We start from the raw sequence: 18,202 nt of genomic DNA, 5'->3' as shown, positions 1-18,202 counted from the left end.
CAACTTAGATGGACTGGAATGGGTGAATTTAACTCAGAAGACCATTATATCTACTACTGTGGGGAAGAATCCCTTAGAAGAAATGGAGTAGACATCATGGTCAACAAAAGAGTGTGAAATGCAGTACTTGGATGCAGTCTTTAAAACGACAGTATGATCTCTGTTTGTTTCAAGCCAAGCCATTCAGTACCATGGTAATCCAAGTCTCTACCCCGATCAATAAGGCTGAAGAAGCTGAAGCTCAACAGCTCTATGAAGACCTACAAGACCTTCTAGAACTAACACCCAAACAAGATGTCATTTTCATTGTAGGGGATTGGAATGCAAAAGTAGGAGTCAAGAAACACCAGGAATAACACACAAATTTGGCCTTAGAGTACAGAATGAAGCAGCGCAAAGGCATTCTGCCAAGAGAACACACTGGTCATAGCAAATACCCTCTTCCAACAACACAAGAGAAGACTCTACACATGGACATCACCAGATGGTTGGCACCAAAATCAGATTGATTATATACTTTGCAGCCAAAGATGGAGAAGCTCTACACAGTCAGCAAAAACAAGACTGGGAGCTGATGGTGGCTCAGATCATGAACTCCTTATTGGACATTTTCAGACTGAAATTGAAGAAAGTGGAGAAAAGCACTAGACCATTCAGGTATGACCTAAATCAAATCCCTTAGGAATATACAGTGGAAGTGAGAAATAGATTTAAGGGACTAGATCTAATAGACAGAGTGCCTGATGAACGATGGAAGGAGGTTCATGACATTGTACAGGAAACAGGAATCAAGACCATCCCCAAGGAAAAGAAATCCAAAAAAGGCAAATGGCTGTCTGAGGAGGCCTTACGTATAGCTGTGAAAACAAGGGAAGCAAAAAGCAAAGGAGAAAAGCAAAGATTTACCCATTTGAATGCAGAGTTCTGAAGAATAGCAAGGAGAGATAAGAAAGAAATCCTCAGTGATCAATGCAAAGAAATAGAGGAAAACAACAGAATGGGAAAGACTAGAGATCACTTCAAGAAAAGTAGAGATACCAAGGGAATATGTCATGCAATGATGAGCTCAATAAAGGACAGAAATGTTATGGACCTAACAGAAGCAGAAGATATTAAGAAGAGGTGGCAAGAATACACAGAGGAACTGTACAGAAAAGATCTTCATGACACAGATAATCACGATGGTGTGATCACTCACCTAGAGCGAGACATCCTAGAATGTGAAGTCAATGGGCCTTAGAAAGCATCACTATGAACAAGGCAAGTGGAGATGATGGAATTCCAGTTGAACTATTTCAAATCCTGAAAGATGATGCTGTGAAAATGCTGCACTCAATATACTAGCAAATTTGGAAAACTCAGCAGTGGCCACAGGACTGGACAAGGTCAGTTTTCATTGAAATCCCAAAGAAAGGCAGTACCAAAGATTGCTCTAACTACCACACAATTGCACGCATCTCACACACTAGTAAAGTAATGCTAAAATTCTCCAAGCCAGGCTTCAGCAATATGTGAATCATGAACTTCCAGATGATCAAGCTGGTTGTAGAAAAGGCAGAGGAACCAGAGATCGTATTGCCAATATTTGATGGATTATTTAAGAAGCAAGAAATTCCAGAAAAACACCTACTTCTGCTTTACCGACTATTCCAAAGTCTTTGACTGTGTGGATCACAATAAAATGTGGAAAATTCTGAAACAAATGGGAATACAAAATCACCTGAATTGCCTCTTGAGAAATCTGTATGCAGGTCAGGAGGCAGCAGTTAGAACTGGACTTTTGAACGGTGGTGTTGGAGAAGAATCTTGAGTGTCCCTTGGACTGCAAGGAGATGCAACCAGTCCATCCTAAAGGAAATCAGTCCTGAATGTTCACTGGAAGGACTGATGCTGAAGCTGAAACTCCAGTACTTGGCCACCTGATGCAAAGAGCTGACTCATTTGAAAAGGCCCTGATGTTGGGAAAGATTGAAGGCAGGAGGAGAAGGGGATGACAGAGGATGAGATGGTTGGATGGCATTACCAACTCAAGGGACATGAATATGTGTGGACTCCGGGTTGGTGATGGACAAGGAGGTTTGTCTGCTGCCCTTCATGGGCTCACAAGAGTTGAACATGACTGAGGAACTGAACTGAACTGAAGTTGTTGAATATATTGTCAGACTTCTTTCCTTTTTTTCTTTTGGTTTTCTTTGGTTTTGTTCTGATGGGCAGGATTTTTGTTTTTCCTTAGAAGATATTCCACTCTGAATGCGGAGTTATAAGTCTGAATTTTAAAGCCACTTAAGTAATGTGTTGTTATAGGTAGCTAGTCAACACCTTGATGCAATTAGATTTATTAGTCTTTGTTCTCAATTTGTTCAGTTCAGATCAGTCCTTCAGCTGTGTCTGTCTCTTTGCAACGCCATGCACTGGAACAGGCCAGGCTTCCCTATCCATCACCAACTCCTGGAGCTTTCTCAAGCTCATGTCCATCGACTTGGTGATGCTATCCAACCATCTCATCCTCTGTCTTTCACTTCTCGTCTTGCCTTCAATCTTTCCTAATATCAGGGTTTTTTCCAATGAGTCAGCATGTTTAGTATGCAGTCAGTCTCTTTTAAAATCAACCAACACGAATTGAATTTGTCTTTGTCCCCACTTCACTCTCAACTCTAGGCCAGAAACAAAAACCTGCAGAGACTGAAGGTTGATGCCAGCACATTGCTGTGGAGATTTTGTACCCCTCCCTTTTTTTTGGGGGGGGGGGGGTGGGGAAATAAAATTAGTTGCTAATTTAAAATCAGTACATTGTACATAAATATCCAAACTTCTGATTTTCTTGAAAACATGGCCAACTGGCCTGCTTTCCAGCACGGGTGAAGTGGAGAAAGGCTGCTCCCAGAGGTAAGGCCTGTGCTGCCCAGATTCCAACATGGCCACCTAGTCCTAGTATCATATTTCCTACCTCCTGGGGCCATGAGTTTGTGAGAACTGTGGTGTTGGAGAAGATTCTTGAGAGTCCCTTGGACTGCAAGGAGATCCAACCAGTCCATTCTGAAGGAGATCAACCCTGGGATTTCTTTGGAAGGAATGATGCTAAAGTTGAAACTCCAGTACTTTGGCCACCTCATGAGAAGAGTTGACTCATTGGAAAAGACTTTGATGCTGGGAGGGATTGGGGGCAGGAGGGGAAATGGACGACCGAGGATGAGCTGGCTGGATGGCATCATGGACTCGATGGACATGAGTCTGAGTTAACTCCGGGAGTTGGTGATGGACAGGGAGGCCTGGCGTGCTGCGATTCATGGGGTCACAAAGAGTCGGCCACGACTGAGTGACTGAACTGAACTGAACTGAGACTTCTAGCTCTCTTAAGATAAAGACTACTTTTGTCTTGATCAACTTTGACTTTGAAGCCTTTAACCCAGAACCTAGCACACAGTTCTTCCTTGTACAGTTGTTGGATGATAGAAAATATCTTGTGGATGCATCTGACATTTCTTGCAATACAGAAACCATGCAATTGAAGTACTGCTCTGCCCTATATCTTTGATGCAGCCTAACATCATAGGTGTCCCATGTCTGCCATTCGACCCACTACCTAAACCCAGTTGTATGTCCCTGGGCTGTTCCTGAAGTCTTCACTTTGCCATTTGACAACTTATCATCCTAGCAATATCCTCACCAATGAAGACAGCAATGCATATCTCACAAAGTAGCTAGGAAGATGACATGAAACCACACACATCAAGCATGGCCCCAAATATCCATTTTCATGATGTTGTTAGCAGTTTTTTTCTCCAAGTAGCCCAGTTTTCCATCTTCTTAGATGTCCATGCAGATCAGCTTGATTTTCGAGCCAAGATTCAAGGATGAGATTACAGCTCAATTCTCTGTATTCTGAAAAGCTTCAAAGTCCATTCGCCAAGGACACTGATGAAGGTAAAGTTTTTATTGAGACCTTTGTGTTTTTTCCAGATCTTTTAGTGGCCTGAAGGGGAAAACTAGGGTAGGTCAGAGCATATATAACTAGGGGCTCCCAGTCACCACTACATGCTAAGAATCCAAACTTCCCTGAGTACTTGGTGCCAGAAAAGAAGCATGAAGTGGCTTGTGCTCCTCGGGCTGGTGGCCTTCTCAAAGTGCATATTCAAGTAAGTATGGGGACAGTATGTCACATCATATTCCTTTCTCGGATTTTTCTTTTCATCTGATTATTCTTCTAACCATCAGGTTTAGAATGGAAAGGAATATTACTGTAAGATTCTTCAAGTTCAACACTGATTATTGATAAGTAACTTGCTATAGGAACTGTGGATCCCAAGGTCTTGGTGTAGATTAGGGTTGCACAACACTTGGGGTCTAGTCATGTCATGACCTGTTGAAAATGCAGCTCCTTGCAACTGTTCAGTGCACAGTCAATGCAGATGTTGATCTGGTCCTGTGGAATAGCACTTTTCTGCATTTGTTCAACATGTCTTCCCTGTCTATTTCAGTGTGTATATGCCTATGTCAGCATCTCTGTATCACTGTCATTTATCTCTCCATCTCTTTGGAAGTCACTGGGTGTGTATTTCTCTATGTGTTGTTTGCTTTTAATTTTTCATTTGACTCATCCTTCCTTCTCAAGCCTCTGAATTTCCCTTACTTGTTCCCTATATTTGGACTCTTCTTTCAACTCTCTCTTCTCATTCAACTTGGAGAAAGATACGCTGTTTTATATCTGACAAGCAGTGTGACCATAGCCAACTCAGAAACCTCTTGCATTTCAAATTTCTCCCTTGTAAAAGAGAATGAGTCCCCTTTCTACCTCCTTCCTTGAGGTTCTTTGTGAAGGAATGAGTGGGATGGCAACAACAATGCTAATGGCTGTCATTGTTGAGACTTCCTATTTATCAGGTACCTTATATCCATCACTTCGCATATCCCCAAGATATTCTATTTGGAGGGTTTGTATTATTACATTCCACTATTCCACTTTTTTGCCGAAGGGGAGACTGAGACACCACATGGTCATATGGCTTACCCAAGATGGCAGCAAAGAACCTGTATTCAAATCTATGTCTTTGCCATGGTATATGCATAATATTCTGATAATAATGTGCCTCATAAAAATGATTAGAAAACACACAGGGCCATTACAATGACAGTTATATCTTAACACTGACAGCTAATTGTAGCATCTTCTTTGTTTTCTTTGTCAAATGCTTGGTGAAAGAATACCTCTAAGGAGAGTGAAGACCATGAGAAAAACCCTCAGTGGTAAAAACATGCTGAACGATGTCTTGAAGGAGCATCCTTACAGACTGCCCCAGATTTCTTTTCGTGGCTCAAATCTAACTATTCACCCACTGAGAAACATCAGAGATGTGAGTATTTTGGGATGATGGTGCTCCACAGTGCTTCCTGGTGCTCTAGCTTAGCATGGGGCTCATCTGGAGGTGCCAGGTGGGATGTTGGGGTTGGGATTCCTGCAGAAGGCTGAGACACTGGAAAACAGGAACCCCATCTAGAGATAAGGCACTCTCATCCTCAACTGTTGGTCTTTGTGACTGGGCCTGGCCATTACCAGGTGGCAGGTAAATATCCATTTCTGTGTCAATCGTGTCATTAGTTTGAGAGTGATTGTTCCTTCTGAAATAAGTGAACACCTCAGTTACAGATGAAGAGTGAACTATCACTGATCAAGAGGTAGAACAAAATGCAAAGCAATTGTGAATCCCCAGGTAGAGGAATTCGGTTTCCACAGATGCAAGAACAACAGCAGGAAAAAGTTACTGAACCTGTATTCCGTGTATGGCCATAAGAATCTAACAGAGTGCTTACAGTTTCTAGATTAGAAAAGGGCTTATTTTGTCTTCAAAAATGCCCATGCCAGCCTGAGAGATAGGCAAAGAGTAAATACATGTCAAATGAAAGGGTCACCTGTGTGGTGTTGATTGGATGTGGTCTGAGTTTAGAGGGAGTAGCTGGAGTTGATCAAGAAGGACCTCCTGGAAAAGGGATTGCTAAGGCTTGGTTTGAAGAGACTACAGAGCTTCTCAAATGAAGGCACCAGGACTTCCCTGGGTGTCCAGTGGTCCTGGAGGCCCAGTGGTTATGCCTCTGGTCTTCTCATGCAGGAGGTACCACTTCAACGCCTATTCGTAGAGTCAATATCTTGCTTACAATGTAGCACAGGAAAAATATATCAAATGTAGACACCTCTGTGACCAAAGTCTGTGAACTGAACGGTGGTTAGAAAGTGGCCTCAAGAGATATGTGACACCCAGAGGGAGGCATCTGTGTGGGAATAGAGGGTAATCAATCTGCATTAACCCACTCCCTCCCTCTCTATGTAGACATTCTACGTGGGTAACATCACCATTGGAACACCCCCTCAGGAATTCCAGGTTATCTTTGACACAGGCTCATCTGTTTTGTGGGTGCCCTCTGTCTTTTGCAACAGCTCAACCTGTTGTGAGTACAGACACTCCCTACCCGGATGATCTTTCACTTGCCCTGCTGCCCTATTTCCACCCTTGGCACCTGATGACACTCATCTCTTGTGTCTGCAGCTACACACGTTAGGTTCAGACATCTTCAGTCTTCCACCTTCCGGACAACCAATAAGACATTCTGGATCACCTATGGAGCTGGGAGAATGAAAGGAGTTGTTGCTCATGACACAGTTCGGGTAACAGAGTAACAAATGCTGAGTCAGGACTAGATATGAGGAGACCACTGCTTGCAAAACAGATGCAGGACCATATGGCAGCACCCTTCTTATCCTAACTCCCATAGATATTGGCCATCTTATCGACAGGATCATGTCTCTGAGGTGGTAGTGCCCGTGGTGACACACAAGCAAACAGGTTAGCTAACCCAGAGTTTGGCTTGAGGTGTGGACTTGCAGCTCCTCTGCCCATGAGCAGTTCAAGGTTCATTTCTCTCAGAGTGAAAAGGGATAAAAGCACCCACTTTTATATTAACAGACTCTTCCAGCCACTTTCCACTTAATTCTGCAACAACTTCACAAAGCAGTTACTCTGATTAGCTCATGAGACATATGAGGAAACTGAAGTACAGACAGCAAGGGCCTTGCTGAGAGCACACATGTGATAAAAGGTGGAGTTAGGCTGGCTTTTCAGGACTGAAGTTGCTGTGGGGTGTTTGGGGACAGGATAAAACTGATCTGGGGACATTGGGGGGCAGTCAAGGCCTTCAGGTATCCAGAGAGGGAAACTGGAGGCCTGAGAAGTCAAGGGGTCTGATGAATGAGTTCTCACTCTAGAGGACCCTTGAGAGTCTAATAAATCTATGGCTTGCCTCCCCCAAAGTACTTGAGTAGTTCCCTCCCCCCTCATACACACTGACAGAAATATACACATATCCCCAAAAGTAATTCCCCAGGCAGTAATTTCATAGAACCCTGCAAGCAAGATTGTGTTTTTGTCTTCTGTCTTCCTGGACAGATGCAGAATCCACAGTACATTACAGAGAATTCAGTCCATTCCTGTCATTAGGTCACAGTGATGCCAAAGAGAAGGCTACCTTGCTCTCAATTGTTGTCCATAAGGTGGCACCAATGGGACCTGGCCTGACTCTTGGTTGCCCCACCTGGACAGAAGCCACGGGGCAAATTTGACTCACTCAGGTGGTGTTTTTCAGAGGGGCAAATGTTTTAAAATTCACAGCCTCTCTCAAATGGAACCCACATTCCCCTTTTACTTTGCTCTAACCATCTGTGGGCAACCAAAGACAGAGCCCAGCCTCAATTCTTCTCTAAGGATCTAAAGGCAATGTACCCCAGCCCAGTCCTAGTCCCATTTCACATATCTGTAAATGGGAACACTCTTCTCTCCCACAGATTGGGGACCTTGTAAGTATTGACCAGCCGTTTGGTCTAAGCATGGCAGAATACGGGTTTCAGGGCAGAAGATTTGATGGCGTCTTGGGCTTGAACTACCCCAGACAATCCTGCTCTAGACCAATCCCCATCTTTGACAAGCTGAAAAATCAAGGTGCCATTTCTGAGCCTGTTTTTGCTTTCTACTTGACCAAGTAAGTGTGAGATGGACAATTCCTTTCTCCAAATTAGCTGTAAGATGCTTTCAGTTGCACAAAAATTATAGAACACTTAATAAAGAAGTATCCAGAGAGTAATATAACCAAGGATAACTATGGCCCCAGGTCACTATCTGGTTTCACCACTGGCTTTTATAAATAAAATTTTATTGGAACACAACCCTACTCCTGGGCTCAAGACCAGTAACTTGGTCTAGGGGGTGAGTCATGAGGGAGGCAGAAGGAAGGCAACAGGAAACAAGTTGGAGGAAAAAGCATTATGATTTGCTTATGAATTTGATAAGGAAGGAAGGAGAAGAAGGATTGTGGATATCTTTCCTTCCTCATTAGCATTTAAAAGAGAGCCCAGTACCAGCTACCCAATTTGTGGAGCCACTGAGAAATGAAAGCATGGGACAAAAAAGTGTGGGACCCCTCGTTCAAGAGATATTAGGCATTTCAAAACAGGGGGAGCAGAGGTGGGGTCCCTTCTGAGTGTGGGGCCCTTTGGACATTGTAGGTCACAGGCCAGTGGAGCCAACTCTGGGTGACCTGAACCCATACCCTTAGAACTCCCAGGTCTTGACTTTCATGAAAAATGACAAGGTGGACACGGGGAAAGCCAAAACACTTCAGCACCCTGTCCTCTGAGGGTGTCTGAGCACTCAGGTCGCTGGAGGTCCAGGGCATCTTTCAAAGACATAGTGGGTGGAGCTCAAACAAGTGATTCAGCTTCTAAGCTCCTCTGTGCCACTCATGAGACAGTAACAGACCTCAGTCTGGATCTCTATCTCTCCTGGACTCGATTTCTGCATCTGTACATGGGGACCTCATTAGGGCCTTGATGGGTGGACCAGCACAGCTTTCAGTCAGTGCTGTTGTTACTGGCCTCCAAGGATCCCCCAACTCACTTCTCTCTACAGAGACGAGCAGGAGGGCAGTGTGGTGATGTTTGGTGGGGTGGACCACCACTACTACAAGGGAGAGCTCAACTGGGTACCATTGGTCAAAGCGGATGACTGGACTCTGCACATAGACCGGTAAGCCTCTCCCTCTGAGGGTCAGCCCAAGTGATGCTCCCACTACTGTACATAGACACAGGCAGACACACACAAATACATTCTCAGACACACAGTCACCCAGACATATACACCACCCACAATGACACAGACAGACACACAGACCCTTGGAAACACACAAGCAGACACATATTAACATACACAGAGACACATAAAAACACGCATAGCTAGTCAGAGACACACAAGCACTCACAGAGACACATACAAACACACATACAGACAAACACACAAGCACATAAATACACAAACAACTCATGGGTTCATAATCCCCAGGCCTTCTGAGCAAGGCTCTGACTAGGGTCCTAAAAGGGTCCAGAGAGGTCTGTGCAGCTGGGAGAGGGCTGCACCCACTGCCCTTTGAGGTGGGGAGCATGGTTAGAGGACTATATAGTGTGGTGAACAGAGGATCAGGGAGAATTTCACCAGCCTGGACAGAGTTATGATAAGATGACCAACTGTCCAGGGCTACCTAGTACATAGGAAGTTCTCAGTACAGATAAATGTCTGTTTAAAAACAGGGACAGTCCTGAGAAAATGGGGAAAACTGGTCTTCTTAGGGAGCAGCTACCCAGCAGTGGAGAGAGGTTGGCTGCAGTCTTAAGACCTGAAAGCAACTAATAAAAAAGGCACCACATGTTCATGGGCACACAGTGGGGCAGTGGCTATAACAGAAAATCAGGAAGGTGGGATCGAGGAGTGACCTGAGGACAAGAGGCTTAATTGACAGGATTCTGTGGGATACCCTCAGACAAAAGCTCACCTGCCCTTTGCAGTTTGTGTGGGCTAGTCATGTATTTCCTGGCCAGGGTCTCAGGGTCTGAGCTGGTTGTAGGAGCTGTGTTGGGAGACACCCTCTCCCAGAGGAGCCTCTCTCTCCCTCCATTATGAGAATCTGCTGCCCCTGCGAATCTACATCTTCACTCTGTGTGCGACCTGTTATTTGTTCCCCATCAGATACAGCTCTCTGGATCTTTCTTATTTTTTTCTCTGTTCATTCACTCTTTGAACAGACAAGCACTGGGCATCCACTGCGTGCCAGGCACTTTAGGGAGGCAAGGGGAATAAAACTCACCCTCACATCTAAGAAGGCAGATATACATGAAGTGACTTGCCCACATAGTGAACTGTGACTTTTGTATATGCTAGACATGAGGAGGAGAAGGCAATGGCAACCCACTAAAGTACTTTGCCTGGAAAATCCCAGGGACAGGAGAGCCTGGTGGGCTGGTCTCTATGAGGTCTGACAGAGTTGGCCACGACTGAAGTGAGTTAGCAGCAGCACCAGCAGCAGCAGTCATGAGGAAGGGTCTACAGAGAGTGACCGACACAGGAGACTGATAAACACCAGGGCAAAGACTTCCCGAAAACAATACAATTAAGCTAGAATCTGGAAGATGAGAAGAAATATACTAGTCAAAGGGGAGTGGAGTCTTCTAGGAAGGAAGACCAGTTTGTGTCAAGGTACAAAAGATCCTGTTGTATTCAAGTCCTGCATTTGAGGATGTCAGGAAAGGTGCTGTGTCAACAGGAAAGGAAAAGAGGACAAGAAATGAAGGGCTGTTTAGGAGACAGTCGGGAAGGGGGCCCCTCTGGTGAGACTCAGAGTGACCTTGATGCCCGCTTTCTTCTATTGTCTCTCAGCATTTCCATGAGAAGAGAGGTTATTGCTTGTTCTGACGGCTGTGATGCCCTTGTGGACACTGGGGCATCACTTATCCATGGCCCAGGAAGACTGGTCGATAACATACAAAAGCTCATTGGCGCCAAGCCACGAGATTTCAAGGTGAAGGGTAATGCCCCAGGGTCACTCCCAGTCTCCACACACAACAAGGATCTCCATACTTAATGTCTCACCCTCTCTCTCTAACAGCACTACATTTCATGTTCTGCGGTCAATACTCTGCCCTCTATTATCTTCACCATCAATGGCATCAAGTACCCAGTGCCAGCTCAAGCCTACATCCTCAAGGTGAGGGGACAATACTGAGGGTTGGTTCTCAAACTGGAGGTTGCAGGAACCCTTGGGCTGCTGCTGGGAGGAGGGCGCCCTCTGTAGGCCATGTCACACCATTGCAGAATTTGCTGAGCCCTGTGGCTGAGCCAGTGCCTCCCACAAAACCAATCACTTGAAAGTAAAGGGCAGTATGGGACTGCCGGGAGCCAGTGTGAGGAACTCCGCCCATAGCAAAGGTCATGAGTAGGGAGGCTTCGGCATACGCAAAGGTGGGATTGAACCTCAGGAAACCCCCTGTTCCCGAGCATCTACCCCCAAAACCAGAGTCTACCTACTTTACTGTTTCATGCTCTCACCTTCACCTCTGACTTTATGGGGGGAAGGGGGGGGGGGGCTGTTCCTCACCGGTTCTCTCGAAGAACGAGTAAACTTGCAGCTCCAGTCAATAAAAATTTCTGGGCATGACAAGGGTGTCTCAGGTCAAACCTCTACACTGATTTTCCATATGGCTTGGTGGGAGTTAGGGAGTGGGGAACACTAAGGTCCTCAGTCCCCAAAGAGCTTCAATTCAATCTGAACCCTTAGGTGCATGAACATAAAATTCAGCTCTAGCAGTCCCTAAAATAGGCCATGATACAAGGAGAATGGCTGGGGACAGTCCAAGTGTGAAGTCCCTGCATAAGTTAACAGTCTGCCTTACCTTCTCAAGATTTTTCTGGTTTGAATGATAAATTACACGGTCAGCCTAGTCCTCGCCTGCATCTTCCCCTTGCTCTGAAGAGGTGCCTTCTTTGTCAGTTGGGATACCAAACCAAGTGGGGAGGTTGTATAATAAGGTGTATAAAAGGTGCACAGTGACTGCTTAGCCCCGGCACAGGGTGAAGACTCCATGCCAGCTCCCTGCGAGAGCTCAGAGCAGGCTGATGGGCTCAAAGAAGACTTTGAGGAAGAGAGGGAATTTCAGGAATTCTAAAATGACAAACTAATTGAGCATATGGAGGGTTGCTTGGTTCTAGGCAAAAGTGCACTGGTTTTTATGCAAATGTCATCTCAAGGTGCTCTGCACTAAGTCACTGCGGACTTACTAGGGCTGATGAGGGCTATGGACTGACTAGTGGGGATGGGGAACCAGAGTACCCTACCCATCCAAGCCTGGAGTGGCCAAAGAGGGTGAGGGTGGGCTGAAGGAGGCTTCTTAGTGTTCCTGAGTTAAGTGTTCAAGAAAGTGTTGTGGGCACTGCTCTATTTAAGATGGATAATCTACATTGAGTTACTTTGTAGCACAAGGAACTCCACTCAGTTATATGACAGCCTGGATGGGAGAGGTGTCTTTGGGACCAGGATAACCGGAAACATACAGTTGAGTCCCTTTACTATCCACCTGAAACTCAGAATATTGTTAATCAGCTATATTCCAATGCAAAATAAAGTTTTTTTTTTCAATAAAGTACAGATTGTGGGGATGCAGGAGGAGAACCAGCATTCTCTGCAGAGAAAACAAGGAGCAGGAGTCAGAAGGAAAGAAACAGGGAGTGAGGAGAACTATGGACGCACTTATTCTTTTCTAAATAATTATATTTAAGTTTGGCATATCTTCAGTGTTGCATTAAGTTTTGCTGCACAAAAATGTGACACAGTTATACACATAAAAAATCTTTTATTCTTATTCTTTTTCATGTGGTTTATCACTCTTTGTTGTATATAGTTCCTGACGCTCTACAATAGGACTTTGTGTTTTTTTGTTTTTTTGTTTTTTTTACATTCCTCTGTTTCCCAGCCTCCCAGTCCTACACTCACCATACCCTTCCACATGATAACCTGATATCTTGGACCTTTTTGGTTTTTGATGAACTCTCATATCCCCTGCTGTTGAAAAAACCCCTTGATATTTACCAAAAGAGGGGGGAAAAAAAAAAACAAACAATTTCGCTGGGTCTGGATATTGGGGGGACTCACTGGTAAGGGCTCATGCTGACTGGTGTCTCTGATTTCTCCAGGGTTCTAGAGGCCACTGCTATACGGCCTTTAGAGCGAAAAGAGTGAGGACATCTACAGAGTCCTGGGTCCTGGGTGACGTCTTCCTGAGGCTGTATTTCTCAGTCTTTGATCGAGGAAATGACAGGATTGGACTGGCACCGGCAATGTAAATGCTTGGAGTGGTTCAGGAATCAGTAAGGCTCTTCCTAACACACACTCAATCACACTTTGGGCACTCCTGCCCAGGATGCTGGTAAACTATATTTGGTTTTCTGTACACCCTATTCTCAGTAATAATAAAGGGTTTCACTCTTAATGGTGCTGAAACAAACATTGCCTCTGTTTGTGTCTGGGTGTGAAGGATCTAGAACCAAGTCTGAATCAAAATTGAGAGGAGCCCTACTCCAACTGGCTTCAAGGAAAGGGGAGACTCATTGAAATGATTCTGGGAATCCAAGATACAAGAATCAGAGCAATACAAAGATCTCAGTGACTGGAACCAAGAGATCAGAAGTCATCAATTCTCTGTCACCCTCACTATTTCCCTTCAGTCTGCTTTGATGGTCTTAGCCTGGCAACATTTTTCCTTAAGGCTTCTACACCTAGTGAGGGAGTTCAAGCTACCTAACCTAAGGTTTTAAATCCTGAAGGCATCTCCTAGTAAGGAAAAAGGATTGCAGACATCAGAGTTCAAAGGTGTTCTCTGAATGACCCATCTCAGTTCACACGTACAGCTCCAGATCAGCCATCTGGCAGGGACATGGTGTCTTATGACTGGCTTGACATGGTCTTTGGCCCTGACTCAGCAGCACACATGAGTGTTAATTTCCTCCAGAACTACATGACTGAAACTGGGGAGAGGCAGCCCCAAGGATAGCAACTGGCAGATGGTCTAGGCCAGGGAAGAGTTTGTGATGACCCACCAACTCCACCACCTCCTCATTCGGAGGAATTATAAGGGGTAAAGAAATAGACTCTCTTTGTCCCATTTCAGAGGAACTTATCACTGGGCTTCTCCTCCAGGGGATTTTGGGTGAGGTGCTTCACGGAGAGCTGGTTCCCCCTTTTTCCCACAACCCAGGCACCAGCTGTCTGCCACATATGCCTGCTCTATCCTTTCTAGTCCTACCTGGAAAGTGGTGGTCCCAGTGGATCCCTGAGCCATCTCCCTCCTCCAGGGCCCAGAATGCCCCTTCCTTGGCCTCCAATGCTGTTGGGGAGAATGCAATGCATGTATCAGGGAACCCAGGGTACACAGAGCCTTCAGCCTTTCTGAGCTTCCTCCAGGGGTGGAGCTACAGAGTATTTGCTTGGAGCTGCCATGGTTAGGCTCTTTTGCAGTGGCAGAATCCATTCTTTCTACCTGGAGGCCCTCAGTAGATGCTTCAGCTGAGTCAGCAGGCGTCATAAGTTGATTTCCTTTCAGATTGACTGGTTTGATCTCCTTGTTGTATAAGGGACTCTCAAGAATCTTCTCAAGCACCACAGTTCAAAAGCTCAATTCTTTGGCATTCACCCTTTCTTATTCTCCAGATCGCTCATCTGTACATGATTACTGGAAATATCATAGCTTTGACGCTACAGACCTCTGTAGCAAAGTAAGTCTCTGCTTTAAAATACACTGTGCAGGTTTTTCATAGCCTCTCTTCCTTCCAAGAAGCAAGTGTCTTTTAATTTGGGGCTGTAGTCAAGGTCCATTGTGGTTTTGGAACCCAGGAAAATAAAATCTGCCACTGTTTCCACGTTTCCCTCATCTATATGCCATGAAGTGGTGGGACCAGATGCCATGAATGTTGAGTATAATTTTGAGAAGAGTTTTTTGAATGTTGAGTTTTAAGCCAGTTTTTGCATCTCCTCTCCTCATCAAAAGGCACTTTAGTTCTTCTTTGCTTTCTGCCATTACGGCAGTGTTATCTTCATATCTGTGGATGTTGATATTTCTCCCAGCAGTCTTTATTCCACCTTGGGATTTATGCAGTCCAGCATATCAAATGATGTATCCTACATAGAAGTTAAATAACCAGAGTGAGAATGTACACCTTGTCACGCTTCTTTCCCAGTTTTAAATCTTTCAATTGTTCCATGTCTGATTCTAACTGCCACTTTTTGAGCTACATACAGACTTTTCAGGAGACGGGTAAGGTGATCTGGTACTCCCATTTCCTTAAGAATTTTCCACAGTTTATGGTGGTCCTTTATGTGAAAGACTTTAGCATAATCAGTGAAGCAGACAGAAATGTTTACTAGGATTCCCTTGCTTTCTCTATGATCCAGTGGATATTACCAATTTGATATCTTGTTCCTCAAACCAGTTTGTACATCTGGAAGTTCTCAGTTCATGTAGTGTTGAAGCTTAGTTTGAAGGATTTTGAGCATTACCTTGCTAGCAAATGAGATGAGTGCAATTGCATGATAGGTTGAACATTCATTGGAATTGCCTTTCTTTTGGATTGGAAAGAAAATTGACCTTTTCCAGCACTGTGGCCACTGCTGAGTTTTCCAAATTTGCTGACATATTGAATGCAGCATTTTAAAGCCTCATTCTTTAGGATTTTTAAATAGCTCAGCTGGAATTCCATCACCTCTCCTATCATTGTTTGTAGTGATGCTTCCTAAGGCCCACTTGACTTCATACTCCAGCATATCTGGCTTTACATGAGTGACCCAAGCATGATCCCTATCCCAGTCATAATGACGGTTTTTGTACAGTTCTTCAGTGCATTCTTGCCACCTCTTCTTAATCTCATCTGCTTTTGTTAGGTCTCTGACTTTTCTGACATTTATCGTGCCCATCCTTCCATGAAGTGTTCCTCTGGTAGCTCCAAATTTCCTGAAGTAATCTATACTCATTACATTTCTATTATTTTCCTCTAATTCTTACAGTGTTCACTTATGAAAACTTTCTTATATCCCCTTGCTATTCTCTGGAAGTCTGCATTCCATTTAGTATATCTTTCCCTTTCTCCTTTGCCTTTCACTTCTCTTATTTTCTCAGCTGTTTTAAGGCCTCCTCATGCAACCCCTTTTCCTTCTCCTATTTGTTTTTCTTGGGGATGGTTTAGGTGACCACCTCCCATACAGTGTTATGAACCTCCATCCATAGTTCTTCAGGCTTCCAGACCTAATCCCTTGAATCTATTTTTCATCTCCACTATAAAATCATAAGGGATTTGATTTAGGTCATAGGTGAATGTTCTACTGGTTTCCTTACATTCTTCAATTAAAGCCTGAGTACTGCTCACTTCTGCCTAAGCATTGTTGCCAGATCACCACCCACCACTCCCAGTGGGTGTGAAGCAAAAACACACAATTTGAGGACTGTTACCCTGGGTTTGTGCTTGGCTTTTCACTTGCTTAGCTGTGTGACCTTTATCAAGTCCCTTAACCTCAGTTTGCTCATCTGGTCAATGGGCACGATGATGATAATTCCACCTCTAGATGCATGTGTGCCCGCTAAGAAGAGGTGGCCCTGAGAGGGCTTCCTGGAATCCTGAGTCTGAAAAAGTATGAATTATTCTGCCACCTGGGGAGATGGAAATCTTCTGTTTAGAGATTATGGCTGCCATCCCCAAGGATAAATATTGATTAAAGGCAAATGACATCTATCTCTGAACATTACCCAGAACTCTGACTCAGCCGATGCTTCTGTTTCCTGGGCCCCAACAAGAGCTAATCATTACTGGCTCAGATTGCTCCCTTCCCAGGCTTACCAGTCAGCATTTCCTTGTCAACTACCTCTAGCCTGAAATCACACTGCAAGGAGAGTTGTAAGGCTGTTGGTCTCTTTTCGGTTTCCCACATCTCCAGCATAGCAACAAGTAGCTGTTATGGCTTCTTGTCATGGCAACAAGTATGGCAACATGTACAGTCAATCTCAGCCTGTTAAATGAAACTGTCCCTATTTGGCAACTCATGTTTAAATTACCTACAGTTGCCTTAGAAACCTTCCTATGCTTGCTGTGTAATGACCAAATATGTGTGGACTTGATCTAGTTTTCTTTCCCAAGTATGATTCCAACCATGCAATGAAGTAACCAGACATTTAGTTATCTAATAACCCACAGGAATTGACAGAAGCAAACCACCCATCCATTTCTTGTTTGCCCCTAAACAACTTTGACGTGATCTGCTGAAACAATGTGATACATTGGCATGTACACTCCAGAAGAGACACTTTTTCTGGATTCATTTTGCACCTAGTGCCTGATGTCTACCACAAGCCTCTCCCTCCGGCAGCCGGCCACCTGGTTTTTGAGGACTCAGCCAACTCCAGATCCCTTCGACATCCCTCAGTAAAATCTAGAGAACAAACAGTCTCTCCTGCAGAGGAGAATTTTTTGGGTTTTTTTAGAAAACAATTTCTGGTAACATTCAAATCTTGTGCTCCTTGCCTTGGATTCAAGGACCTGCACCAGAGGATGGGACGCCTCCCCTTCCAACTAAACCTTTACACTCCAACCAGGACCAGAGCCTTCACTGGACCCTGTGTCTTTATTGGTATCGTTCAGTTTTAAGCCATGTCTGACTTTTTGTGATTACATGTTTGGCAACAAAACAGGCCTCCCTGTCTTTCACTATTTCGTGTAGTTTCCTCAAACTAATGTCCTTTGAGTAGGTGATGCCATCTCATATTGTCATCTCTCTCTTTCTGCCCATGATATTTCCCAGCATCAGGGTCTCTTCCAATGAGTAGGGTCTTCATATCATTGCCCTAAGTGTTGGAGCTTCATCTTCATCATCAGTTCTTCCATTGAATGTTGCTGTACCACTTCATGTTTCCAATCACCGAACAATATTGAACATTGATAAAGTTTAATAGAAGTGGGATCTGGTCCTCTGGAAAATTCCAGCACTGCTCCCCTGCCCTTCTCTTACCATTCTCTCCACCTGGCATAGAATTGCTTCCCTACAGCTTCTTCAGCTTGAAATGGCCTGCGGACCAAAAATTGTCAGCTATCCAGGACTTGTTCCTTCCTCCTTCCTTAAAGACTTCTGCCTGCTTCCTGATTGCCCTTTGTACATCAATTCAGTTCAATCTCTCAGTCATGTCCACTCTTTGCTATATCATGGGGTGCAGCACGCCAGGCTTCCCTGTCCATCACCAACTCCCAGAGGTTGCTCAATCTCATGTTCATCAAGTTGATCATGCCAGCCAACAATTTCA

The 18,202-nt window shown here is 44.6% G+C and overlaps 1 protein-coding gene across 1 annotated transcript; it reads left to right on the top strand.

Moving 5' to 3' along the window:
* Nucleotides 1-4,083: 4,083 nt before the first annotated feature.
* LOC128068982 (pregnancy-associated glycoprotein 4) lies at nucleotides 4,084-13,208 on the top strand. Its single transcript, XM_052662265.1, has 10 exons — nucleotides 4,084-4,136; nucleotides 5,201-5,351; nucleotides 6,324-6,441; nucleotides 6,540-6,658; nucleotides 7,832-8,025; nucleotides 8,952-9,068; nucleotides 10,749-10,890; nucleotides 10,978-11,076; nucleotides 12,787-12,794; nucleotides 13,067-13,208. The coding sequence occupies exons 1-10, from the start codon at nucleotides 4,084-4,086 to the stop codon at nucleotides 13,206-13,208; spliced, it is 1,143 nt and encodes a 380-aa protein (XP_052518225.1).
* The last annotated feature ends 4,994 nt before the right edge of the window (nucleotides 13,209-18,202 follow it).

This window comes from Budorcas taxicolor, chromosome 25, assembly GCF_023091745.1.
Source record: "Budorcas taxicolor isolate Tak-1 chromosome 25, Takin1.1, whole genome shotgun sequence".
NCBI classification, from domain to species: Eukaryota; Metazoa; Chordata; class Mammalia; order Artiodactyla; family Bovidae; genus Budorcas; species Budorcas taxicolor.
The sequence above is the reverse complement of the archived record's forward strand: the minus strand, read 5'-3'. Positions and strand labels throughout refer to the sequence as shown.